Raw genomic sequence first — 27422 nt, 5'->3', positions numbered from 1 at the left:
GGGCTGTTCATTCTCTCACTTGAACAGAAAGGCTTAGATATAAATATTTTGTACATAACTATGGTATGCTGTCTGATCATTTAATAAATAATTCATAATAAAGTTTTACCTCATGGTGTTTCATATTTCAGTCGATTAAATATTTCAGTGTGAATTATAAAGAAATTGGCTCATGATGTGAGTGTTGAACTATTCATGTTGGACTTTTACTCATAATAACTTATAATGAGGGACTTGTAATAAAATGAATTTCACATATAAAACCGGACGGAACTGCAGTGAATTCATGCTGTGTGTGTGTTTAACTAGCTAATATGAATATATTTTCGAGTTGTTTGTCAAATTCAAAGTTGTGAATCCCCCCAAGTTAAAAATACAGAAATTACTGCAATGTGGATTTACTGTAAACAACGTCTCTGACTAAGCTTGACTGAAAAAAGCAGAACCCTCGTCACTTCACAAAAAGCATTCGGTCAGTGGACTAGACTGACGCTCTTAAATCATGGGGACGAGCATAAAAGACATCCACAAGATCGCACCGAACAATACTTGTATAGATATGTAGGTTAAACGCGCTCAGAATCGTAGATTTATCATGACCGCCAGTCACAAACGCAATCTCAATCTCTGCCTCGTGACGGTTGTTAGGGTACTTTGTTGCTAGGGAAAACTGTGAGAGGGAGGAGGAGGAGAAGAGGGTGAGGGGTTGGCCTTGCTTAATGAGTCAATCCGGAAGTGGTGTGAAACGCTGTATACATTCAGCGGTGTCAAATGAAGATTACCGTCGGGAAGCAGTCAAAATACCCATACTGAAGTGCAGGGGATTTGGGAGTGCAATTTGTAACGGGCACCTTTTGTCTGTTTGAGTAGCTGTATCGGTGCTAAGGTAGCTACATTGCACATATCCAGATGGCGGATCCCAGATAGAGAGAGGTAAAAGAGGGGATATGGGAGATAGTAGGGGTGGAAAACAGGAATGTTGACTCCGATGAAGGGGGACTAATGAAGAAAAGTCGAAAGTGAGAGTGAGGACGGACAGTCTGAATCACCTTGCCACGGCAAAGCGATTTTGCAGGTTTGTTCTCGAGACTACATGGTCGGCGGAAAATGAAAGGTGAGGACAAAATCATGGTTGTGGTCGTCCGCATGACTGCATTCGTGGTAGCTTACATTAGCCGGTAGGACAGATGTTAGATCACATAGCGGGTTGCTAATTAGCACCCTTTGAGACCTTTTACGAAGTTATGTTGTAGTAGCAATGCTAGTTATAATGGCTCGAGATAAAGGGATTAATATAAAGAAGTACCCTATGCTGGGTCATGAGTATAGAGATCAAGGTAAGTTGTTCGGCGCTTCAGTGAATATCGTAATGTAAGTTAAAATAATAAAACGGTCAGCTCGAACCAGGTGACTTCTTTAATCAAAGTCAATATACACATCACAACTGGGTCCTGACATCTGGAATATCGATTTAGTATTTTATCTGTGTGAGGAGACACGTTGTACCTGCCTTCACATTACGATTGTTGATGACCGGTTATGCCACTCGTAATGATCCATGTGGCCATTCCTATCTGAAGCCAGTGCCACGTCATTTAATGTAGCCGCAAATGTATTTAATCTCTGATAAACAAATGGTGTTTCGAAGGTCTCTCTTTAAAAAGAGAAATAGACATTTTCAGATGAATAACTGGCCCTACTGTTTCCCATCCATTGTATTTCACGTGATGACCGATTAAGAATTAACTTGTCACAGTAAAGCAGATTAAACAGATATTTGTTCGTTTTGGGCCACTCCAATAACCGACACATGTGATACTAACACCCCCCCCCCCCCCCCCCAAAAAAAAACATGAACTTCGACCTTTTGTCTCTGGAGCACTAACCTACCAGTCTGTCACACGTTATCAGAGAAGGGGTGAGCATGAGAGAAGGAGGGGGTTAAAAGAGGTTGGAGTTTTAACTGGCAGTGGAACTTCGCATGGGTGCAATATTTCCCTCCCCTTTCTTTCGTCCTCCTCCCCCTCTCTCTGTGTTGTTTCTCGCTGGTCAGTTTCGTGAGAGTATGTGGAGAGAAGTGGAAAATCAGACTGTCTTGAGACCAGGTACTATAGAACAATAATTCTTGTGCTTTAGAGCTGTTCCTTCCATCCTAAGCCTTTGTACTGTTGTATTTTTTGCATTCTGTGCTTTGTTATAATGAAAGTTTTCTTGCTTGCCTCTTAGAACTTTGCAGAATGTGCTTGTAGTTTCCACCATAACTCATCTAAATCTGCTTCTGTTACCTCGTTCTCCTGTGGGTTTCTCTTTTCTCGCTCTCGTAGAATTCTTTCATCATCTGCTCATTTTCCACTGTGAAGGTGATTTACACATACATGTTAGAAACCATATGTTCCTGAGTCTGAACCTTTTCTGTGTGGGAACAAATGTAGAATGGGTATGTTCTTTGTCTTATAAGAGCCATAAACGGTCGATGGCAGAATGTTGGCCTTACTTGTCTGTAAAAAACAAAAAAAACAAAAAACCTTTTTCATCTCAAGTATCTCGCAAAAGCCAAGGTTATTCTGAATGAACTGTCTCTACTCTGTCATTTCACTAATGTTATAGGACATTAATAATGTTTTTCTCGTCACAGAACAGTTAGAGAGCATACCAACATAGTAAATGGCATCTAAATTAGACATGACAACTAACAAGAAAGCATAGAGATTAGTAAAGCAGACTAAAAGATTATTGTTGGTATTATTATCAGGGCTAATTAGTTCCGACACCTCTCCTGTGCAAAGTATCTTACGAGAGGATACCAAGGATTCTGTGACCTGTCTTCGTTTTCCAATCCCCCTCCTTTGTTTCCTGTGTGACGTCCTTTTTCTCACCCCATTATCATTTCTGTAACCTGTCACTCACCCTTTTTTGTTCTTTCTCGCAGACTCTCACTCCTAATCTTGTATTTCATTTTCTTACCCCACGCTTACACTCCTTCCTGTTGGTTATTTAATAATGCAACAGCAATAGTTAGGCTTCAGAGCTGATGCGCTGGTAGTTATTGCAGGCTATGTTCTCACATGATGAGAATGTTCATGAAGAGAGAAGATCTCTCTTCTACAAGTACTCAGCTTTCATGTGCTAATATAGACAACAAAGTAGGTGAGTGGCAGAAATTTGACTTGATTTTGACTTACTGGTACAGGCCAGAGTATGTCACAGGGAATGATGGACTTTGTCATTTCAAGGTTGTTGTTGTTGTTTTGGGTTTTTTTTTTTTCAGCCAAAAAGTAGTCTAGTCACTTTCAAAGTAGCAGAGGAGACAGGGTTTTGACAGTTTATATGGTATGTGAAAATAAGAAGTATCATCGAATAATGTCTTTAAAAATACTCTGTTTTGTGAGGAATGGTTTCTAATTAGTTTGTCCTTTCTTCACTGGAATGAGAGATGCGTCATTTACTTTTAATCACTCTTCCTGCATTTTTATAAACCATAAACTGTTTAAGTTTCTAAAGCCTTTGTTCTGTGACTTCCCACTGCATGTCATAAATTGGAAGTACAGTTTTGCTTCGACTTATAATCAAGTTCTTTGTGATCTTTTCAGGGCCAAAGTCCGTGTCGGTGAGCTGAGTTTCTTGTGTGTGATAGTTTTGTAACCCAGACAGATGTTTACCCATAATGTGAACTTTTGTTCGGTGATGGCTTTACATTAGTAATTAGTGTTTTCATTCTCAGATTATTGTCAGCATGGTGCGCGCTGTCATGTAGAGGCTGCCTGATTCGTTTTTTATTTTTTATTTTTTTTGTCTTTGTAGCTGTTGGGAGGAAAAAGTGCTTACACTGAGAATATTTACGAGTCTGTAAATCCTCACAGGAAAGAGGTGCCAGTGCCACGTTACTGTTTCAGGATGAGGGAGGGTTCAGATGTTACTTTAGTTTCACCGTAGTTTTAACTATAGTCTGTTGAAATGCAGACACTGCTGTATTCAGTCACATGTAGGGCCTACATGATTCTATTTAAAATGGCACAGAGCTGAGGCCGGGAAAACTGGCAGCAAGTTTTTGACTGCTGCTCTTCCAATTGTAGACAGTGATTTAAGAACATCTCATATTTAGGCCCGTGCTGTACGCAAACCATGTAGGCCTGGCCTACATAGAAGAAAAAAAAAATAGGCTGGCACTTGTTGAGAGTAGACAAACCCCTTTGTAAAGAGATGAATTAATCATAAAGTGTATAATTGGATATTTCTTAAAAGAACACATAATTTTTCGCAAATCTGCTGGTGCATTGTAACAAGAGGTCTCTTAATTCAACTTCTATGTCTTGGGGGGGAAAAAAAGTACCATTCACTGTCACAGTAATTACAGAGTTCACTTTCAGTGTGATAGCAAGAGGCAGTCTGATCAAACTGTCACTTTTAATTACTTTAGTGTGCGACGAGACTGCCAAGAAGTGGGTTTGCTATGTATTCACCAGTGCACGCTGAGAAGTTTGTGCTTCCAAAAGCCCTCCCATGGAGCTGGGTGAATGAAATAATTTGCATGACATACAGTGTGTTTGTTTTTTGGGGTTTTTTTTTTTTCTCTCTAAATGACTCTGAGGGAGTTCTTGGCTTAAATAAATGTTTATGAAGGCTGCGGTAATATATTTGTATGCAGAACAAAACAAAACCATAGTCTAGATGTGTTTCGTTAAAAAGATCTATTTGACATTATCCTGGAGGAACAGTGCCTTGAATTTTATTCACTTTTTTTTTTTTACACCTGGGTCTAGAGGCCTCTGTTCCTGTTGCAGTTGAAGAAGAACACGACTTTTACTGCAGCCTCTATTAAAGACTGAATGGCAGCCGTGTTGTACTGTCATACCGTACACAAATAAACTTGTTTTTTTTTTATTCTGTGGTAAATATAAGGAAATGGTGAAATATAAGAAGGGAATCGTAAATCTACCCTGCTGAGTCGAATTTATTATAATGACGTCAGATTTTTTTTTTGGTGCCTGTTTGCCAGAGCCAGTTCATTCACTTTCCCTTTTATTTCTGTTTTGTCTCTTTTGTCTCTTCAGGGTCATGGCAGAGGGATAATGTTACGGATTTTCATCCCCCTACACCCCAAAGTTACCCACGCAGTCCCTTTTTAAACTGGACCTAAACTCTCTCACCTCTGGGGTGGGGCAACGGAGGCGCTTTTATTATCCTTCACTTCCCTCAAACTCAGCCCTCTCTCTCAAGACACATTTTCACAAAGGATATCTTGTCCTGCTCTAGAAGATGTAAGGACCAATAGTAACTTGTCTAGGCGTGCACTCTGTCTATAGTGGGGGGGTGTGTGTTGAGGTCTATCATGTTTCTTAACTACAATTATCTATTCCTGCTTGTCACCAACCCCTCCTGTCTTTCACATGCTTCATCTGATAGTATTTTGACCAGTTTATTTCCTCTGGCTTGACTGTCTCTATTGTCCTGCTTAGTGGATTATCTTTGTGTATGGGTTTTAGGTATATGTCTGACTTCTCACTGTTTCTCCTCCCTTACTGTAGTCTTTTCTTCACTTCAGTCCCTCATGTGGTGTCATTGGGCTATGGTTCGTAAGAAAGGCTCCCTTATCCTGTGTGGAGCTTTTCTATTTGTTGCTTGGAATGCCCTGCTGCTTCTGTTTCTGTGGGGGCGGCCTCCCATTGGTCGACTAGGAGATGGAGGTGGAGCTGAACCAGGGGGGAGAGAGGAATGGGGAGTTAGGAAAGGGGGAAAGGAGGATTTAGCTGGAGAAGTGTTCAGATTGGCAGAGGAGGTTGAATCAGAATTAGAGACTCAGAAACAACTCCTCAAACAGATACAGAGTCACAGATCGCTATGGGAACAGCAGAAAGCTCTTGGAAAAAGAGAAACAGAAGACATTAAGGATGAGAACAATGATCTTGAGCATAAAAAACCTCAGCAGTTGCCTCAGTTACCTCCACAAAAAGATGTCTTAGAGAAAAGTAACGAGAAAAACGCAGAGGATGTCGCACACCCTTCAGACACAAAACTTGAGGGTGACAAAGAATTGCCTAAAAGTCAGCTGGACAGTACTAACCCTAGTCCTCAAGTGGTTATACCAATCTTGGTCATTGCCTGTGACAGAGTGACAGTAAAAAGGAGTCTGGACAAGTTAATACAGTACCGCCCCTCTGAAGAACTATATCCAATCATTGTCAGCCAGGATTGTGGCCATGCAGAAACAGCCCGGGTAATTGGCTCCTATGGCAGTCAGGTGACCCACCTTAGCCAACCAGATATCTCGGATATTCCAGTGCGGCCAGAACACCGGAAGTTCCAGGGCTACTACAAGATCGCTAGGCACTACCGTTGGGCTCTTAACCAAGTCTTCAGCACCTTTGCCTACTCCACTGTGGTGATAGTGGAGGATGACTTAGAGGTAAGCATATGCATGTTACATGCACAACATTTATCATAAATGAAGAGGGATTACTGGGTAACTCAAAGCCTACGAACTCACTTGTCTGAAATGGAAGTCCAAGCTTTGAAGCACATCTGAAAGATATTCAAAAAGTTTCTTTTCCTCCTCATTTATTGGGGGGGGAATGAAAGGAGTTGTCACAGTCACAGAGGACCGTCTTTCATCTATAACATTTTGAGTCCTGTTCCTTTGAAACATTTTACCGCTCAGCTTATTACAAAGTCAAATTTATGCCTGAGAAACAAACGACAGGTCTACTATAAAGATCCAGTGGCACAGACTCAAGTGTCTGGTAGGGTGTCCAAGCTTTATTATGGAGACAAAAGAAGGAGCCTGTACTGTTTGGCCGTTAGTTGCTTTCTGTCCATATCATTTCAACTTGTTTTGTTTTAGAGTTTTCTTAGATCAGTCATTCTACATGTTCAATCTCTTAGTGATCCTCAGGATGCATTGTCATGTTATTTTATGTCAAAGCACAATAAGAATGAATTTAAAAACGAACATCACATTTTAAGGCCTCGACGTGTGTTTCTACCATTTAACACTGTAATGTTCAATACAGAGCAGAGTCACTATGAAGGAGAGTTTCTCTGTTAAATGTGTATTCTTTTCATGTGGCCTCAGGTCTTGTGGTGACTTGTGGAGGAAGCCAAAGAAGTGAGAGTGTTGTTCAGTATGGAGGGATAATTTTTAAATCCCATTCTGTAATCCTGCTGACAGCTGTAATCTGGGTTTGCTCCCCCAGATTAACACATTTAAGTCATCAGTGGATTTACCCCATTGGCACCTTTGGAAGTAGAGAGCCATTTGGGAATCCCAAAAGCACTTTTCAACCCAAATTTGATATCAAATTAAAAAAAAAAATGTCCAGCTGGTTGAACAAATGGCCATCATTTCAGGGATTTAACAGAAACGAACAGGGTCACCCTCAGGAGGCTTCCACTGTTTGCTTAGAGTATAATATTCCTGTTGTGTTCTTGTGAGTGTGAATCAGAGAAGTCTAGACAAGAGAAGATAATCATACAGTTGGAAACATTCTTTCAGTATCTACAATTGTGTTCAGCTGGTTGTAAATTACAAACCTTCTTCAATGTCCTTTTAGGTTGCACCAGACTTTTTTGAATATTTCCGTGCCCTTTACCCCATTCTACGGGCTGACCCGACTCTTTGGTGCGTCTCGGCCTGGAACGATAACGGACGAGATGGGCTCGTGGACCCGGGCAAGGCAGACCTTCTGTACAGGACTGATTTCTTCCCTGGATTGGGCTGGATGCTGCTAAAGGAGGTGTGGGCGGAACTAGAGCCTAAATGGCCCAAAGCGTTCTGGGATGACTGGATGCGTCAGCCAGAGCAGCGGAAAGACCGCTCGTGCATCAGGCCTGAGATCTCTAGGACCATGACGTTTGGCCGGAAGGGCGTTAGCTTGGGTCAATTTTTTGACCAGTACCTACGCTACATTAAACTCAACACTGAATTTGTGCCTTTCACCAAAAAGGATTTATCTTATTTGTTCAGGGAGAGGTATGATGAAAACTTCGTGAAGGAGGTTTACAGTGCCCCTTTGGTAAAGTTGGAAGAACTACAGCAAGGAGGTTTGAAAGGATCGGGGCCGTTCCGGGTGCAGTACTCAAGCAGGGACAGTTTTAAAGTGCTGGCCCGTAATCTGGGGGTGATGGATGACTTAAAGTCAGGCGTCCCTCGTGCGGGTTACAGGGGTGTGGTCAGCTTTCTGTCTCGTGGTCGAAGAGTCTACTTGGCACCCCCTGAAGGTTGGACAAAGTATGACAGCACCTGGAGCTGAAAAGGACCTGGGGGGGGGGGGGGGGGGGGGGGGCTCATGAGAAAATGGACTGACAACTCCGATAACTACATAGGAAGAGAGGAAAGTCCTCTCAAACCAAAGAATTTAGAAGCAGAACTGAGACAAATAACTGGTCTGTTTTTAAGAAGTGTTTTTAGAGCACAGCAAGTGGTTCAGTGAAGTTCGAAGACTGAGGATGGGAGCATTATTGTCTTAAAATGATATATAACCACAGGGAACAACATAAAAGGTAAAACTTGGCACACACACACAATAATTTATCTCTTGTTAAAGACATTAACAAGCCCACGCTGCTTCAGTTTCTCACTGCTGGTGAGAATGACCTTTGATAAGGTTTTATTCCATAATGTTACTTCAGATTTGATGAATAGCTGGAAAGAAATGCCTTTTGTGTTGTTTCTCGTGGTGAATTTCAGTGATGGGAGTGGTGGTTTGTTTAACCCATCTGTTTTTTCTCTGACAAAGAACAGTGTGACAGGTGATCTTGTTTCAAAACTGACAGGTCTTGAAAGGTTTTACCGGTTATCGACCCAATGATGAACAATGTCACTGACATTTCTGTAAATGAAGTATTCTGAATATAATTGTTGTCTAATTTGATTGATGCATTGAAATTAGATACCTGTTTTCTTTCTTTTTTTTTTTAATGAATTCTACCTTTTACGTAGATCCCTTTTATTCTATTAAAATCACTTTTGTGCCAGGAAAGATTTCAAGTTCACTCATCAAGAAGTACCAAAACATAAAACTCATACCCTGTGACATCATATTGAAAAAATGTACTTGAACTTTTCTTTGCTCTCCCAAGACTGGGATATAAATTTTCTGAAATTCCATTGCACTAGATGGTCATAAATGTTTGGTTTGTTGCAAAACCACTAGGAACTAGTGTCTCTTTTAATTCACATGGTGGATATTCAGTAGGCAAGATAAGAAGGAAAATTATAATATAATAAATTGTACTGTATTGAGATTCTGGGAGAAGAAATGATCTGATGAAGTATAAAGAAACCACTGCCCAATGTGTTTATAACTTTATTACATTGAGAATAAAACAGACTATTTTGATATTTGTCCATATACCTTTGTTGCCTCTTGCTTCTGCGTGTCACTGAAGCCAACATCAAACATAACTTGCTCATGACAGTAATACGAGAGGGATGTTATTTCCCAATGTTCAAAATATTTGAATGTTTGAAGAGATAAACAAACCAGTAATCGCTGGAGGGCAGAACACAAAATTCAATTACACCGAAATGCTTTAAGACGTTATTACATGCTAGTTTTATTGTAATGAGGTGTACATTCTTTGGTCATTTTGTTCTCAAAACCAGCTTTGGCTGAAATGTTCGTCATGTTTCAGTGAAAGAAACATTTTTCAACCATTTTCTATTTGCCCTTCTCTGTGACAGCTGCACCGGATACGTTCCGGATACTTCACAGTCCTCTCTTTTCCTGTTGACCCCCCTGTTTTACTCATTTCCTCTTTTCTCCACACACTGTCTACTTTCACACTTTGCAAACCGATTGACAAGCACCCGAAAATTAGCCTTGTGGACCAGTCAAAAATGTTGTTGATAAAGAGAAAAAAGGGTAATCAAAATCTTGAATAGTGACTAAGAGCAGAAAGGGGGGGGGGGGGTGGGGGGTGGACCTGGGCTGAGAATATCAACTATGTCGTTTAAAAGCACTGTAAACCATCATCAACCTCAGGTAACTGCCAAAATAACAGCAAAATGCCAAAAAAAACCCCAGCAAATTAAATGGTCTTAATTGGCTACTGGGCCACCAGGAGCTATCAGAATACCTTCAGTGTGCTTTGGAAAAGAGCATCAGGGGAATGAAATAGCATTCTTCTGTGAGAAATCCGCTTTTTTGTGTGTGTTTTGTTAAAGGCGGTGGAAAAAGACTCTTTCGGGCATCGTCCCACAATTCCAACACATGTTCAGTTGGGTTGAGATCCAATGGCTGACGTGATATGGTTTACATTTTCATGCTCACCAAACCTTTCAGTGCCCTGTAGGTGACCCCTCCCATCATGATAGAAATGCTTGACAACAGGATGAATGGCCTAGTATTGATTGGCGTTTACCTTGCCATGGAAGGTGGAGAGTGAACTTCAGAAATATCAGGAAAATACATCCCACACTGAGACAGAGCTGCCAGCACACTTCACTGATACCCCTTTTCCACCAGCAGTGAACGGGGTCTTGCACCATTCAGGATTATTTGAATCTTAGTGCCTTCTAGCGAACCAGCCCGCGTTTCCACCAGTTTTGAGTGGAACCATTGCAATCAAGGACGCGTCATCAACGGAGGACGTTGCACAATGTACAACGGCAGTAAAGAACAGCTCGCACTGGAAAAATCAGCTATCTTTTGGTTCCATTTATGGCCGAAATGCTCCTACTGGTTCCAAATTTGGAGCATGAACCAGAATGGAACCCGTTCGCTGTTGGTGGAGAAGGGGTGTGAGGGGAGTTCACACTCAGATCCATAGGTTTCTTAAATGATCTAGCATATATGCTTGTGGAGGACATGGTGAAGGTGGCTGGTCTTTTTTAGTTCTTCAGCAGACCACTACACCTTTGTTCTTTGCATCCATTTATTTAGGAACATCCATGTTTTAGGAATAAAGTTTATTCATTACAAAATAAACCATGATTTGATTTATCTTGGTTAAACTGCTGGCTAATTCCCTAGACATCATACCTTAGGTATGACTTCCATTGTCTTGTCTCACATACTGCTCCTCGTAGATCAGCAATGTGTGCAGTCATCATCAATGAAACCCCTGTTCGTCCTTCTTCACCCACTGGCACTTTCTGAAGGATCAGAGAGCTCTCCTCCAACAGAGATGACAGCTAAATGAATGGATGACTGGACACGCCCAGCATTTTCACACATGATCCTAAGCCTGACAGGATGTTGCTTTCTTATTTAACTTAGCCCACTCACCTGTGTGGAAGCACCTGCTTTCAGTATAGATTGCAGCCCTCATCTATATTACTGTTTAATTCATTATGATAGATAGTCTGTATCCAGATGAGCTAAACATAGATGGGACTTCACAGCTGTGAATGATCAGTTACTGAACTGTAAGCCTAAATGACACAAATCATTGCACAGCACTGCACAAGAGCAATTCAACTGAAAAGGCAGTTCTAGAAATAAGGCCCATGTGCATGAGTTAATTCCATGTGGAACATACGAGTACGATAATAAACCACTTTATTTCCTTTTTCATGCAGTTAAGGGGCAGGGGAGTGCCTTCCTTTCTTGTTCAACTAGACGTCAGAACTCCTTCTACCTGCTGAATAAAAACACAAAGCTTTGTCTGTCTTACCCAGGAGCAAAAAACCAGTTGATCAGATCAAACAAATACCTTTTATTTATTATCCAACAAGCACTGAACGCAAAACCACATTTAGTGTCTAACTCTACCAAACAACTGTCCCAGATCCATCGACTCTTCCCGTTCTACTGATCTCTGCTACCAAAACAACTATTGTTTGTAACTAGTGAACTATTATACATCGATGTGCTGTTGCATTCACAATCCAAACAACAAGAGCTATCCCCACTCCAATCCCAAGCAAAAAAAGCATACTCTACGACTCCACTTAAACAACAAAAACCCAACAAAACATGTGTTACACATCAAAAACAAACTGTCGCTGGAAAAAGGCATCAAAAAACGGTAAGTCCTTGACAGTTACACTTATTGTTTTGACATATTTGCACCAAATCTAAAAATAAACTTCAATGTTTCTTTCAGTAGGACAGCATCGTAGTGATTGCACAACCTAGGGATTATTCTTGGAAAGTCTCCAGTGGTCTGGGATCTGGATATCACTGCACTCTGAGAGATTGAAATGAATACTTCCAATACTATCAGAAAACAATAAGTGTGAAATTCAAGATCTCAGTTGCTACTGTATACTAATCTTCCATGCATTCTCCACAGTTAAAGACTTCTTTCCCTCTTTTCTCCGTGTTCGCCTTATCGGGTCTGTTCAACTGAAAAGAGCAAGATGTAGAGGAAGAAAAAAAAAACATCAGCTAAGGGGTTAATGCAAAACAATAAATACCACATGCAAAATAGCAATTCAGACCAAGAGAACAGGCAACATCTGATGTATATCAAGTGAAACAGAAACAGAGAGCATTTTCATGCAGAGGAGCTAGAGAACACACAAAGCGGGGAGAACACTCACTGTAGGACGAGATGTCGATCTCCTCAGGAAGCTCGCTGATGTTCACCTCAAATCTGTCCTGCACGTCATTCAGGGTTCGAGCATCGCTCTCGTCCGACACAAACGTGATGGCCAGGCCTTTTGTTCCGAACCTTCCTGCTCTTGCGACCTGAGAGACAAAGCAATCAAAAGAGAGGGAGAGTTAAAGAAAAAGAGAGAGAGGAAGATGTATAGAGCAAGCAGCGGTGGACAAAGGAGGCCAGAGCTGCTCACATTTAAACAACACTGATTTTCAAAGCTTCAGTGCTGCTGAGCTGTAGATTTCAGTGAGGTATAAGCAGTCAAATCAGTGATCATGATTCTTTCTGGTTGGATGGGACTGACCCTGTGTAAGTATGTATCAGAGTCCTCAGGCATGTCGTAGTTGAAGGCAATGTTGACCCTCTCAATGTCCATCCCTCTGCCAAACAAGTTAGTGGCCACAAGGATGCGTCTCTGGAAGTCCTTAAACTGCTGGTAGCGAGCCAGTCTGGAGAAAACAAAAGATCAAAACATGACACTTCTAATCACAATCTCTCTTTCTGCTGGAGACACTATAACTACACACATAATAAAAACAGTTTTATTAAAAAGGCGCACACACACACACACACTCTAATACCGTTCTTCCTGTGGCATAGCTCTGTGGATAGCGATGGCCGGAAAGTTTTGCTCCACCAATAGCTGAGCCAGAGCAATGCAGCGTTGGACTGACTTCACAAAGATCACCACCTTCAGAAAACAAACATCTATTTACGTACGAGGGTTCTAAGGTTCCACAAATAAAAGAACAAACCGACAGGCCATACTACAAGCTGCGTAAAGGTCTGGCATTTGTGATGTTATTATGCTGGGACTGACTTACCTGGTTGAACTCCAGCACGTCCAGCAGGTCAAACAGCTTCCTGTTTTTCTCATTGTCCTTCAACTTCACATAGTACTGCTGTAGCCCATGCAACGTCAGCTTGGTCTCATCATCCACAAAAATTTCCATCGGCTAAGGCGGCCAGCGGACAGAGGGGACGGGAGGGATGACGGTGAGGGGGTGGGAAGGGGTGAGTGTTGTGAAATGTGGGGGTGAGTTCAAAGGGGATGTGGAGGGGTTAGGGGGAGTGTCATAAGACAGGGTGAGGAGAAGGGACTCAGGAAAAAGGGAGGGGTTTGTGATGTCGTAAGGAAAAATGAGGACCAAGCAGAGATTGCGATGAGCATTTGGTGAGGTTAATACAGGCAGGGGGTATGATGGGGGGGGGGGGGGGGGGTTTGGGGTGTGGAGGTGCGGGGTGGGAGGTAGGGGAGCATGGCGAGATGTCAGGAAAGAGTGCAAAGAAATAGGGAAGAAAAAAATGAGAGAGAGAGAGGAAAGCAAGAGAAGGGATGGGGGTTAGATACACCCTCCCCACCCATCCCACACGACTGAAGTTACAGACACACATGCACACTCTTCCACACAACATATTCTACAGCTCTAGACTCTCTACAACGACACCAAGACTAAACGCCCACTTATAACAAACTGATTCTATAAACAGACACTATAAACAATGAAATTCAAATTATGGTCATAATATTATAATTATTACACAACCTACAAACTGTGATTCCTCTCCTGAAGTTTGTCCAGTCAATATAAGTTAATAACTAGTCAGCTCCCATAAAAATGCTACAGTTCACAACTATGGTTTTTCTCAAAAATACTTTCAAAATCTATCTGAGCAACTGCAGTGCTAATTAACTCACACACCAGCACACTTTCTACTCTTCGCAAATATATCAGATTTAACGAGAAGTGAACAGTCTCTCATTTGTACGTAAAAAAAAACAAAACAAAAAAACATCTTCATTGCTCAACTCTTTCTAGCTGCTATACGGAAAGCTGACCATTTGAACTGAATCAGTTATCTTTCTTTTGCCAAATGAGATTAGTCACAGCTCCAAGCTACTAACGTCAAGAGTACTGTCCACTGCATCGCCAAATACTGACAATTACACTTACCTTTCCAGTCAAAACTATGCATGTTGACTATCTCACAGAAAACCTAGGACTTAATCTATCATTTAGCTCTGCAGCTAAGAGGTGCAAAATTGGCCCGAGGCCTGATGACATCCAAACTCCTCTCCTTGAGCCGCACTGACTGCAAGTAAATGTTCAGCACGTGAACACAGACTGGAGATCAGTGTTTTTCAAGAGAGAGTGGCATTACACGGAAAGGCTCTGAACTGCACCCGTGTCTGATGTTAACAAGCTATCCTTATGTGTTGGCAAAGGTGTAGGGTGGATAAAAGTCTGATGGTATGTTGGCAAGTGTGCGTGACTGGGTTTGTGGGCTACTGTCCGTGCGTGAGTGTGTATCAGTTTGTTTGTGCATATTATGCCTAAAGACTAAAGAGGACCGGAGCCAAATATGATTGAGTGTTGTGCATAAGGATTTACTCAATTAGATCTCGAAGGTCCTACAGGAATTGCAGGAAAGTAGTTATTTTCTTATTTATTAACTGTAGTATCTATATTGGGTTGGGCTAAATTACCTTTTTAAAACAGCGCGACGGCTAACGATGTCTCTGCCTACACTCGCGCGTCTCTCTTCTTCTCCCTCTTTCTAAGCTTCTTCATCATCTCGTCCCTCCCGCTCCAATCTTCCGCAACTTAATCCTCCCTCGCTATCTTTTCTTTTGTTTTTTTTCTTCACACCCGCGCGTTCTCTATCTTTTGGTTTGGTTTGGTTTGTTTTGTTTTTTTATCAAGTCTTCATTATTTAATGTAGCATCATTAAACTTCTCTTGGACTTCTCCTAAGGGCCGGTAGCCACCGTTTTCTATTGACTGATGAAAGACGTCAGCAAGTTGGACGACGCCGGTCTGTCTTGAGGAATCCGTCCCTAACTCATTAGCTTTGCCAAGGGGTCAAAAAGTAAAAGAGGCCGTTTTTTTTTTTGTTTTTTTTTCACAAAAAGAATTTGGGCAGCGCTCAGCCTACAGCAGATCATTTTCTCTGTTCTCATCTGCACTGTTGAGAATGTAATTAACTACAGGGGCCCCCGAGAGCCAATTTCTGACACTCTCTTGTCTCAGCTCACCTCCCTATCCGTTATTCAACCTTGTCTGCTTTGTTTGTTTGAGGTACATTATATATTTCACTTAATTAGCTTCCCCCTCAGGAGTCTCACAAAATTGCCAACCGAGCGCGTATGGTTCTTTTGAGAACTTGCTCTATTAATTACTTGGCAGCAGGTTTTGAGTGGTGAGGAATATGAACCAGGCTGAGTCCTCCAGCTGATGGAAAGCCTAACAGGAAATAAATTGGACATTTTTAGATTTTCTGAGACTTAGTTAAAACTGATGTAACACCATCTTGGTGAGTCTCTGAAATCCTTTTTTACTCGGTGGTTTGCTTTTGGTGACCTCACGCCATGAACAGAGGAGGTTCTGATAGATGGGCTTTGAACACCAACCATTTTAAATACTGTGAGACTCCCTCTAATACTGAAGACTTAAAACTTAAAAGCTTTACTGTGGTTTTCTACCCATCTATCATAACTATGGACTAATCTTGATGACTGAGCTTCTTCGAAAGAAACATTATCTGTTCTGTTAGGGACCCTCAACTTTACTGGCTATTTTGTGCCAATACAATCGCACGGGTAAGTGGCACGCCCAAACTGTGCTGAGATCTGTGGACTAGTCATCGACGACTTGGAATGTGCGCTTGTTGTTTAGTGGACATCTGACTGTAGATACACCTCTGTAGGTGTTGTCACTTTGAATTCTTCTGATTGGCCAGTGACTGGTGATGCAACAAGATCAAGAGGTTGGTAGCCCATCTCTCTCTCTCTCCCTCACATCTCTGTATCAGGGAGGCCGTGAGAGAGCCCCAGCCCTGGCCCCACTCCGTCTGTTGTGTAGAGTGGGGTTTGTCGATAAGGGAAGGAGCAGTGGGAGGAGTAGTGGGCATGGTAGAAGGAGGAGGAGGAGAGGCGTAATTACATCTTGCATGAATTTGCGGCAGACGGGACGTATCTCTTTGCTCAGGGTGGCGCTGAACATCATGACCTGTTTCTCGTGAGGGGTCATGCGGAATATTTCTTGGACGTCCCGGCGCATGTCTGACGGAGGAAAGGATAAAATAAATAAAAAACAATATTGTGAAACTACCGACGAAAAATGAACTGTGGTCAAAGCATCATGTGGTATCAAGGTTACCAAAAATCTGAAAGCTTGAAACTGGTTGTTTTCAGCTATTTATATGAAAGCCTCCATACCGAGCTGCTCCAGCATCTTGTCACACTCATCTAGGATGAAGTGTTTGATGTGGCGAAGGTTGAGGCTTTTGTTGCGTGACAGGGCCAGAATGCGACCCGGGGTCCCGACCACCACATGGGGGCTCTCTCTCTTCAACACCTCCTCGTCTTTCTTTATCGACAGACCACCGAAGAACACTGCCACCTGGGGGAAGGAGAGAGAGAGAGAGAGAAGAGAGAGAGAGAGAGGTTCAGCAATATACAACAGAGGAAAAGAGAGAATTGTAATACGCTCGAAACATGATGTTAATCAATAATGGACAGGACAAAAACAGACTGAAGTACCTTGACAGTAGGCATGTACTTGGAAAAACGTTCATATTCCTTGCTGATCTGAAATGCTAGCTCCCTAGTATGGCACATCACCAACACGGATACCTGATGGGGTACAGAAGAATGGTATTATGTAAGCCACTTTGAGGAAAGGCATTTTACAAATGAGTTTACATAAATATAAATCCATTAGCAAATCCTCAGAAAAGATCTCTGCTGTCATTAGAGCAGACAAAGACAAAGGGTTTACCTGCCCAGTTACTGGCTCCAGTTGCTGTAGTGTAGCCAACACAAAGACAGCTGTCTTCCCCATGCCAGACTTAGCCTGACACAACACATCCATGCCCAGGATGGCCTGGGGAATACATTCATGCTGAACTATACATGTTAAACAGAAAGAGAGAGAGAGAGAGAGAGAGAGAGAGATTGATTCAAGTCATAATATCGTTTAATGTACTGAAAAACATATATAAACTGTACACTCCATTTCTTAAGAAAACTATTTTTTTTTTTTTTTGCAACATCTTCAACTTACACATTAACTCCCACTACCTCGTGAGTGATTTTGAAAACACTGTGGGCCTTTTTCTCATATCAGATGAAAGGGACAATTCTGACAGTCCAGACCTAACATCTACTGGACTGGCATTAATCACTAATGCATTAGTCTCAATGTCTCACACCCTCGTTCTGAAAAGCTATAGATGTGAGCTTTTCTTCCTGCCCGAGAAAAACACACCTGGTTCAGCTTACCTAGGTCTCGATAAACATATGACTGTGAGTAGAATCAGCTGTGTCATACTGGGACTGTGAGAACATTAGTGAGCTACACACTCCTGTCCTGAATCTCTGAGATGGGTTTCCACGACTCTGAATTTCTTACTGAAAACTGTCAGATCAGCTCCTCACCCTCAGATGGATGCTCAAAGCCACAGTCCACAATAGCCCTCAGGAGCTCAGGTTTCAGGAGAAAGTCCCGGAATCCTGACGAGTGGATGGACACGTAGGAGCCTTTCACCCCTTCCTTTCTAATGGACATGACATCTCCACCGCCTCCAAGCCCTCCATCTCCCACTCCACCCGCTGTGTCCACCTCATCCTCTTCATAGTCTAAGAGCTCGTTTTCGACGTCGTTTTCGGTCATCGTGCTGAATGAGAGCAGATGACAAGTTGGTGAGGGTTAGTTTTACTTACACTGCATTACCCAGTGACACATTAGTGCTTTGAACTACAACTTAGATTTTCTTAAATCTAAGACAGTTCTTAAGACAGAATGCCATGAACAACCTTTCTAACCTCCACATTCTTGAGGCAATAAAACACTTGTTTACAGCCGAAGCCAGTTATTAAACCCAAGCTGGGTAAAATGCTTTGCTTACTCTGGAAAATCAATACCCTAGAAACAGGCCGAAAGTGATGACAATATACACAACGAAAACATAACGTACAAATGAACAACTTGCATGTAAGATTTAGTAGAATGACAGTCTCGCTAGCCAAGTAACTGAATAACTGACGCTGCCATACTCGCCACAGAAGGGCGGGGTGCATCACTGGTGGAATTTAATGTAAATTGGGTGACATATTGTTACTGTATTTTCTGTGACCACTCTTGACACTGCTAACAACTACAATTAGATCGTATGATATAATATCGAGCACAACCATGCACCTAGCTAGTTTAGCATATGGCTATGGTTAGCTGTATGCTTCTCTTGCAAGTTAGCAAGATGAAAGCTCTAGAAAGGGACCACGTGAACGTCCAAACAACGCAAAAACGCATTAGGGTTTCAAATCTGTTATACATTTTCCAATTTCAAAATGGTACTTTCAACATTTACCTCTAAGTTGTTATTACTGTCACTAAAGAGGATTGCTACAGTTGCTCAGCCCGTTCAGTCTTCGTCATAAATCTGCGAAGCAACACTGAAAGGACCCAACAAGTAGCCCCAAGGCTTGCCTGTGAAAGCATGACATATGACATGCGTTTGTCTTGATGCAGTTGGGGAGCTACAAAGCTTGAAACAGCCACGACTCACAAATAAATAGTCTTCAGCGCTTTAAGTCGGTGAGATAAAGGAAACGACCTCATTATTTGGTTTGCTCCTTAGACACTCTAGAATACTTGATACGTAGCTAAACACGTGTGATACTTAGGATAGAACAAGTTACCTTAAATGCAAGTTAACTGACCTGAGACCACTCGGGCTAGCTTGACATAACAAACAAGTATCGATGTAGTAAGCATGATAAGTACCTATGTTTTAAAGTACTGTTTTAAATCAAGCGAGTGTTGATGTAAACAACTACTGCTTGTAATGAGCACAATAGTCGTTTATCATAGCTTACTCGTTTCGGTCATTGTGTCTACACAGTGCTATTAACTGAATCGATTGTGTCATTGCAGTTATGTCTTGTTTCTGCGGAGACCCAAATTTCTGTCCAGAGTGCGGTAACGTGCTCCCGTTACCTGGCCTACAGGACACTGTAACCTGTCCCCGCTGTTCCTTCAACATCCCAATACGAGGTGGGTTCAGTTATCCCAGCTGAACAATTGCAAACAGTGTTTTGTTCTTTGGCTGCTTACAAGAATAGAGACACATACAAATGAAACAAATTAGGCAGCTGGTCAGCTGAACCTTTCCAACTAAAGGTTTTTGTGGTCTTTCCAGAATTCCTAGGTCAAGTTATTACCTCATCAGTGGTGTTCAATCCATTAGAACAAAGCTCTACTGCTGCAGACCAAACAGAAGACTCAGAACTCAAAGGACCAGTGGTAAGTCCTGTGAATACATATACATTTCAGAAGAATGACTGGCTCAGAAAACAACGGCTGTAGTCCATATATGGATTGTTGTTGTGAATGTGAACATCCCTCAAATTCTCCCTTCCCTTAACACCCCTTCTTCGAAACTCTCTTAACCCGTTAGATTGACAGGCGGTGTTCACGCTGCAATAAAGAGGGAATGGTTTATCACACAAGACAGATGAGGTCTGCTGATGAAGGCCAGACAGTTTTCTTCACATGTATACACTGCAGGTAATATAAACAGTGTTTTGCAGGAGAAGATGTGTTGAACTAAGAACACCCTTCACTTCGCTCAAATATATGCTTTATCAAATTTTATTGTTAGCAAAAAAAAAAAAGAAAGAAAATTTTAGTTAATTGCATTGTATTGTAAAGATAGGCTGTAGGTGTCAAGATTTTTAATTTCTGTTTGGATTTGAGAATTAACAATGTTATTTGACTTCTTTACATCTCAGATACCAAGAGAAGGAGGACTCATGAGAAGAATTTTTGCAGAATGCCCCACTTTATCTGGTCTACTGTGTTTGATGTCTGAGGACTTTTGTATTGTCCAAAAAAAAAAAATCTGTATTCTTGCAACAGTTTATTTTTTCCATCATGTAGCTTCATCTTGCCAAATGAGATGATCTGAATACTGCAGTTCTGTTTATTTTATCATTAAAATGTGAATAGGACCTCTTGTCTGTTGTGATTTTATGACAGCTGTAGAGCAGGATAAATTAATATTGACTGTTGCATTCTGCAGTGGCAGTAACCTTGAAGGAATGGTATGCAAGAATGTTGACAGTTCAAATAAATAAGGACGTGCACTATTGTGTCTCTCAGGACTTACAACAACCTACAAAAACCATATTTAAGCGTTATAAATAGTCAAAGACGAATACATCATAATAAACGCAAACCCACGTAACCATGAAAAAATAATGTTACCAAATGAAACAATACTATACAAGAGGTAATATATAGGAATGTTGGCCCAACGTTTTGTCACACATGAAACAAACAGAAAACGAGATTATTGTTTTGTCCTGTCTTGTGTCACACTCTGCCTCTAAACGCCGTCTGGGAATGGTGAACGCAGCAAGTGACGCAGCTACATCTCAACCAATGAAGTCAATCTCTTCATATCACATGATCGTGCAACATGGCTCTTTCCGAAATACTGTTCATTATCGCAATGAACAATAAGTAGAATACTGCATGTTTTTTTTCATATGGGTAATAGTATACACCTCAAGGACTTAAGGTAAGACTTCGCAACAGTCGTCAAATAAATGCTCTAACAATACCAGTATAGAGTTCTGTTTGTATTAATAGCGAGTGGATGCTGAACTGAACGCTAGTTAAATCAGCTGGAACACCATGCTGTACATTTTATCATTAGCTGGCTAGCGGACGGCGTATTACATATACATAAGAACATAGCACACATTTAGATATTTTCAGTAATGGTTGCTTTCGGCGAAGTATAATAACCCTAAAAACAAGTACTTGATTTCCTGACTGGAAGATAGAACAGTACTATAAGTCACCTTTTAATCAGAGAAGTGTATGCATGCAGTGTGATAAAGCAGTCTAACTTAAAGTTTTTTAGTACACTGTTTGTTTTAGGGCCCAGTAAATGTGACTCGGAGCTTAAACGTCCGTTTCAGATACTTTTTTTCCATTGGGTTTTCAGCATTGTATTCAGCATCTGTTTATGAGTTGTATTTGGTATCTTGTGTTCAAGTTTCTTAAGCATGTTCGGAAGAAGCGCATAAACCCTTCTAATTTTCTGTACAGATGAAGCTTCGGGTGCAGTTGCAGTGTAAAAACCTTCATGAATACCTGAAGGAACTGAGCCCAGACATTCTTGACAGATTATACAACCATCCAGCAACATGCCTTGCTGTCTACAGGTACATCATCCTACATTGTATATATATAATCAGACTGGTGTTGTTTCCTGTGTAATTCTCTTAGAGCGGAATCATGTCTTTATACTATAAAGCATACAGTATTGATGTGACATGCAGTTTGCTCAGCACAATATTTACTGAGGCCTACGCACTATTTCCATTGTAAACTTGACTTTTCACCTTCCTTTGCTAGGGAGCTCATGCCTTTGGCAAAGATCTATGTAATGCGCATGCTGTTCCTTGATCATCCCCTCCCTCAGGCAGCTGTTGCTCTCTGGGTGAAAAAGGACAATCAGAAGTGAGTAAACAAACAATTTAATCCAAATATAGGAGCAGTAGATGTATTTTTGTCCTCATCACTGTTCACATGCTTCATTTTTTTTCTTTGTCTAAAGTAAAGATAAACAGCTTAGCTCTCACAGTTGGATGTCATGAAAAATTATAATCAGAATAATGGGGGTTTTATCTGGAACCTACAGATGGTAACCAACACTTAGATACTGTATCATTTATGTGGGCTGAAGCATCTTTGAACATTTGAACATGTTGTTCTTACTGTGAATGCTGTGAAAACACAGCATTCACAGTAAGAACACTTTTTTCACAGCCCCCCCCTTTCCACCTGGAGGGGTTATTTTATGTATATATGTGTGTGGGTGGGTGTGTTTCTGTGAAGTATCGCTTCTTTCTCTCCTTCTCCATCAGAGACAATGACCAGTGTGTCTCTGTGTTGATGGGACTACGGTTATGGCACAGTCAGCAGCTTCAGGGTGGCCTTCAAGGCATTGTGCTGAACCCTGTCTTTAAGGAAAACCTGAGAATAGCACTGTTAGGAGGGTGAGAGAAACATTCTTATTAGAGATGCATTTCAAAGAGAGAAACAGATATCTGCAATATATACATTTAGTGAATTGCAGTGTATTCTTTTCAAAATTCAGTTATCCTCTTCCACCCCACCATTGTCTATGCATCTACAGCTCTGTCCAGCCCCTCTTGTGCTCTCTCACCCTCTCTCTCTCTGTCTTTGTCTTAACAGTGGTAAAGCTTGGGCAGACGAGGGCAGCAGCCTTGGTCCAGATCGTCATGCGAGAGATGTGGAGAGTTTGGACCGCTATGCCATGGAGCGATGGGAGGTCATCTTGCACTTTATGGTGGGCTCTCCCAGTGCAGCCGTCAGCCAGGACCTGGCTCAGCTCCTCATACAGGCAGGACTCATGAGGAGGTGCTTCCCTAGACTGAGTTTTAAACACCCTGTCTCAGTGAAAACCTATTGTACCCTGTCTTTAGTCATTATTTGATTCTCTTTGTACTTGGTTAATGCAATGCTCACTGCACCCAGGTTAACTGATTCATCTCTCTAAGATCCACCGAACTTTAAACGTTTCTCGTTTGAAACTATTTCTTCACTTTTGTATTTTATCCCTTTCTCACGTTTTCTTTTTTTTCCCGCTCTCAGTGAAGCAGGAGATGCTCCCTGTATCACTTCAGCGGGGTTTCAGTTTCTGCTACTGGACACAGCCTCCCAGCTCTGGTACTTAACATTACAGTACCTTAACACCGCACAGGTCAGTGTCAATGGCACGTGCTCACGGTTTAGAGTTCACTCCTGTGGTACTCTTTGCATTTTAATGTGGTATCATTCTTTCCTGTCTTTTTTTTTTTAGTAACAAACAAAATATCACAATACTTTTTTCTTTTTCTTTCTTCCCCTAGTCTAGAGGAATGGACCTAGTGGAGATTCTTTCCTTCTTATTCCAACTAAGTTTCTCTACACTGGGAAGAGTGAGTACCTTAAAAAAAGAAACATTCTGAACAGCAACATTTGTATGAAATAAATTAAATGGATGAAAACTGCAGGTGACATTTGTTAAAGTGTGGGTGATGCAGTTTGTTACACATTGCGCCCAAGCGACTTGTTTATCATTGCAGGATTACTCTGTGGAGGGCATGAGCGAGTCTCTGCTCACCTTTCTGCAGCATCTACGAGAGTTTGGCCTCGTTTTCCAGAGGAAGGTCAGACACTTGGAAAGGGCACAACCATAGACTTTTAAAATATTTTTAGAGTCCTTATTAAAAGCTTAGCTTGCATAATTTATATCTAACTCAAAGTCTGATTTTTTTTTTTTTTTCTTGGAGAATTACAAAAAGAGATGTACCAACACATGTAAATTTATGCTTGCTTGTGCCTGCCTTTTCAACTGCTTATGTCGACAGAGGAAGTCTAGGAGGTATTATCCCACCAGGTTAGCAATAACTCTGGCAGCAGGCGTCGCAGAAAACTCCACCTCTCACGTCAATCCCACCTCGTCTGCTGTGGGTTCCACTCCAGGGACTGGTGATTCAGGCTTCATTGTTGTGGAAACTAACTATCGCCTATATGCTTACACAAGTATGTAATTCAGAGTACCAGTCGATATTGAGTGCATACAAACTTTAAAGTAATTACATGTTGATCCCTGGGTGATTAGGGTGTATGTTGTTATATCACAATTCTCAAAATCCTCCTATTTTGTTAGACCTAAGCCACCATGCTGGTTCTTATCGTTCTTTCCATCTCTCTCTCTCTCTCTCTCTCTCTCTCTCTCTCTCTCTCTCTCTCTCTCTCTCTCTCTATCACTCTCTCTCTCTCTCTCTCTCTCGTGTGCTCTTGCTCCCCCTCCCTCTCTCTCCCTCCCTCTCCCTCCCTCACAGACTCTGAGCTGCAGATTGCCCTAGTGGCCTTGTTCAGTGAGATGTTGTACCGTTTTCCTAATGTAGTGGTGGCTCAGATCACCAGGGAGTCTGTACAGCAGGCCATCACTAACGGTATCACAGCACAGCAGGTACTGCAACATGCTGTGGACGCACATCTGTGTCATATTCGCCATTGTGTTCAAGGGCCATAGTGTAAAACAAGACTTTTTTTTTTTTTTTTTTACCACGTACCCCTAGTAATTGCTTGATTTTTCTCCCCTCATGTCAGTACTGGATTTGATAGACTGTTTTCTTTGTGTGACCTTTAGATTATCCACTTCCTGAGGACCAGGGCACATCCAGTCATGCTTAAACAGGTCGCTGTATAGAACTGTGTATCCTTTTTCCTCTAGTTCTCTTATTGATGGCACGTTGATGTCTCCTCTGTCTCCAAAAAAATAAGAATATATCTCTGAATTTTCCTGTCCTTCTGTTATTTCTAGACACCTGTTCTTCCACCAACCATTACAGACCAAATTAGGCTGTGGGAACTTGAGAAAGATCGTCTGCAGTTCACGGAGGGTGAGAGAGAGAGAGAGAGAGGATGTGTGCATTTGTGTGTTTGTGAGAATAGTTATTTCTTTGAATCTGTGAAAAGCCCTGTCATAACTAAATAAGATGAGACGTATTGCTGGAGCATATGCTAATAAGAAGATGAAGATGCCAGCAATTATTTTTGCCTTTGGGGTTACGACTCCACAACCTCCCACACAGTTGAAGGTGAACAGGCTTCTGCACATATACACCTACCAGTGTGAGAGTGAGCACTTGTCTTATTAAAACAGCTTGATTCAATTATGTGTAATTATCATAAATTCACTAACACTGAATAACAAATGCTGAGGAGAATTACAATATCTCTCATATATTTGTAATATTAATACAATGTTTAGGGCTGGCATCTGTCATAAAAATTCAGTACAGTTATCTATGTAATTGTGTGATGTGAATGCTCCTATAGCAATCCTCTGATCACACACTTTCTCTCAGTGCTGCAAGTGCCATTTTTATCTCACAAATACAGGGGAAAGTAATTCAGGGGAATTTAAAATGAATCGCGTGTTTGGGCAAAGGTTGTCTGAGCCTTGGAATGAAGTCTGACCCAAAGGTGACCTGAACGGCAGATTAATGTGTCCGTTTGACCTCTTTTTTTGGCGCTCTTACTTTTTTAAATACACAAGCTGACCCAAGGGCATTCCATGCAGAAGGATTTCTCTGTTATTACTTTCCGAATAACTTGTGTATGAAGACTGAGCGGTCCAATAAGGGAACAGCTCTGGAAGATGTCTGTTGGACATTATACCACCCTGGACACACTCAGTGTTGCCAATGCCCATAAGATGTTTAATACATATTCTTATGCATGTGGTTTTAATGTCAATAAAATCATCTAGTCTTTCTCTTCCGCTCCTTTACATCACTTCGACCACTTCTAAATGAACTGTGTTTCATTCTCTCTTTCTCTCTCTTTTCTCCAGGAGTGTTGTATAACCAGTTCCTCTCTCAGGCTGACTTTGAGGTACTGCGGGATAGAGCTCAGGTTAGTAACTATGCTTTTTGCCCTGCCCTTCCTGCTATAGATGTAATGACATACTTTCCTATCAAATACCTGTCCATAACCTGCTGTTACCTTTTAAAAAAATTTTTCATTAACATGGAGAACGTGGGGTTCAAACTGTGTTCTGTGCTAGAACTTATTAGTAAGTGCTGTTTAGTAAAGTACTGAGGGCACGCTGTGTGAGAGTGTGCGTGTGTGTGCGTGTGTGTGTGTGTTAGCTCACTGTTGACTTTTTCTTCCCTGTACAGGGCTTAGGTGTTCTTGTGTGGCAGAATGCCCCACACAGGGTTATGGTGGTCACTCCGCAGGGACACTCCGAGGTCAAGAGGTTCTGGAAAAGACAGAAGAGTCACAATTAACACAAAAAGAAATGCAGTGCAGTCAAGATGGGAGGACAGTCTGTTCAGAATGATATAGAAAATGTTGATGGAGTATTCTGGCTCCAGGGCACCAGGACTAATGCGAACATGCCAGTTTGGAGAGTATGTGACATTTGACATGCAAATGAAAAGCAACTCGTTAAGAAATCCTTGCTGATTTAGCAAAAAAAAAAAGAGAGAGAGAGAGAGAGAAAGCTTATAATTGCATTTTCTGTGATATCCAACAAAGAGCTTAAAATGTATCAGATATTCAGTGGAGACTTTAACAGTGTAGAAGTCCACGGTTTATTCTGCCATCCTGATTACCAGCTGCTGGTTGTTGGGTTTTTTGGGGTTTTTTTTTTTTTTTTGACATTTTATGCCTGTTTTGCTTACTTTTCAGAAAACGACGCAAAAAATAAATATATTACGATTGTCATCTGTGTTGATTTCCTTCCTTTATTTATTTTCTTTAAGAAATGACTGAAATTACAGCCTTTTATTTACCCAGAAGTACAAGAAAGCGAGAGCATGAACTGCTGCTACTGCTCTTCACTTCACTAGAGCATACCGTTATTTTTGAAAGGCAAGCACCAACTTGAGGGGAGAGCAGGAGCAGGGTGGGCAAGAGGGGAGGGAAAGGGAGAAGATTCTCTAAATACAGTAACCATCAACATATCAGTACTAATTGCTGGTTTTTATTGCTTTTAAATATAGTAATATTCCCTGAACTGTTTAATTTAACGCTTTGGCGACGATAGCGTTTTACAGAGACCGTAATAACAATTAATAGCCCGCCTTGCGTCCTGTAGTTAGCAAATGCCGAACTGCTAACATTAGCTTGCTCTTTTCATTAGCTTCGCTAACGTTTGCCAGCTCGCAGCATATTGAGCTGGATCAGTTTTACAGCTTATTGCCGGTTTGTTCTGGAACTCTCAGCGAATGATTGACTTTCATTAGACATATACATGTTACAGTGAGGTATTTATGTA

The 27422-nt window shown here is 41.4% G+C and overlaps 4 protein-coding genes across 7 annotated transcripts; 3 read left to right on the top strand and 1 right to left on the bottom strand.

Annotated features, from left to right (window-relative positions):
- Window positions 1-789: 789 nt before the first annotated feature.
- mgat1b (alpha-1,3-mannosyl-glycoprotein 2-beta-N-acetylglucosaminyltransferase b) lies at window positions 790-8268 on the top strand. 3 transcript variants are annotated; one of them, XM_030788873.1, is made up of 4 exons: window positions 2059-2105; window positions 5052-5258; window positions 5543-6403; window positions 7548-8268. In XM_030788873.1, the coding sequence occupies exons 3-4, from the start codon at window positions 5549-5551 to the stop codon at window positions 8244-8246; spliced, it is 1554 nt and encodes a 517-aa protein (XP_030644733.1). In that variant the 5' UTR covers window positions 2059-2105; window positions 5052-5258; window positions 5543-5548; the 3' UTR covers window positions 8247-8268. The 3 variants fall into 3 exon arrangements, with proteins under 3 accessions (XP_030644732.1, XP_030644733.1, XP_030644731.1); XM_030788871.1 differs by having other exon boundaries at window positions 5526-6403; XM_030788872.1 differs by lacking the exon at window positions 2059-2105 and adding an exon at window positions 790-1114 and having other exon boundaries at window positions 5052-6403.
- Window positions 8269-11536: 3268 nt separating this feature from the next.
- Window positions 11537-18978, bottom strand: ddx39b (DEAD (Asp-Glu-Ala-Asp) box polypeptide 39B). 2 transcript variants are annotated; one of them, XM_030788887.1, is made up of 11 exons: window positions 18915-18978; window positions 17983-18221; window positions 17324-17451; window positions 17086-17178; window positions 16762-16945; window positions 16487-16605; window positions 13368-13499; window positions 13125-13234; window positions 12848-12992; window positions 12485-12632; window positions 11537-12287 (listed from the first exon to the last, which is right to left on the bottom strand). In XM_030788887.1, the coding sequence occupies exons 2-11, from the start codon at window positions 18215-18217 to the stop codon at window positions 12271-12273; spliced, it is 1311 nt and encodes a 436-aa protein (XP_030644747.1). In that variant the 5' UTR covers window positions 18218-18221; window positions 18915-18978; the 3' UTR covers window positions 11537-12270. The 2 variants fall into 2 exon arrangements, with proteins under 2 accessions (XP_030644747.1, XP_030644748.1); XM_030788888.1 differs by lacking the exon at window positions 18915-18978 and having other exon boundaries at window positions 17957-18017.
- A 70-nt stretch (window positions 18979-19048) lies between these two features.
- Window positions 19049-20508, top strand: polr1h (RNA polymerase I subunit H). Its single transcript, XM_030789446.1, has 5 exons — window positions 19049-19141; window positions 19481-19600; window positions 19746-19849; window positions 20004-20113; window positions 20338-20508. The coding sequence occupies exons 2-5, from the start codon at window positions 19483-19485 to the stop codon at window positions 20360-20362; spliced, it is 357 nt and encodes a 118-aa protein (XP_030645306.1). The 5' UTR covers window positions 19049-19141; window positions 19481-19482; the 3' UTR covers window positions 20363-20508.
- A 565-nt stretch (window positions 20509-21073) lies between these two features.
- gtf2h4 (general transcription factor IIH, polypeptide 4) lies at window positions 21074-26674 on the top strand. The gene is made up of 14 exons (XM_030789224.1): window positions 21074-21128; window positions 21665-21780; window positions 21974-22078; window positions 22486-22617; window positions 22817-23002; window positions 23237-23345; window positions 23494-23562; window positions 23710-23793; window positions 23995-24169; window positions 24472-24602; window positions 24783-24830; window positions 24957-25035; window positions 25992-26053; window positions 26320-26674. Exons 2-14 carry the CDS (start codon window positions 21665-21667, stop codon window positions 26428-26430), a joined length of 1407 nt encoding a protein of 468 aa, XP_030645084.1. The 5' UTR covers window positions 21074-21128; the 3' UTR covers window positions 26431-26674.
- Window positions 26675-27422: the final 748 nt, after the last annotated feature.

Source organism: Chanos chanos, chromosome 12 (assembly GCF_902362185.1).
Source record: "Chanos chanos chromosome 12, fChaCha1.1, whole genome shotgun sequence".
Classification (NCBI taxonomy): Eukaryota; Metazoa; Chordata; class Actinopteri; order Gonorynchiformes; family Chanidae; genus Chanos; species Chanos chanos.
The sequence above is the reverse complement of the archived record's forward strand: the minus strand, read 5'-3'. Positions and strand labels throughout refer to the sequence as shown.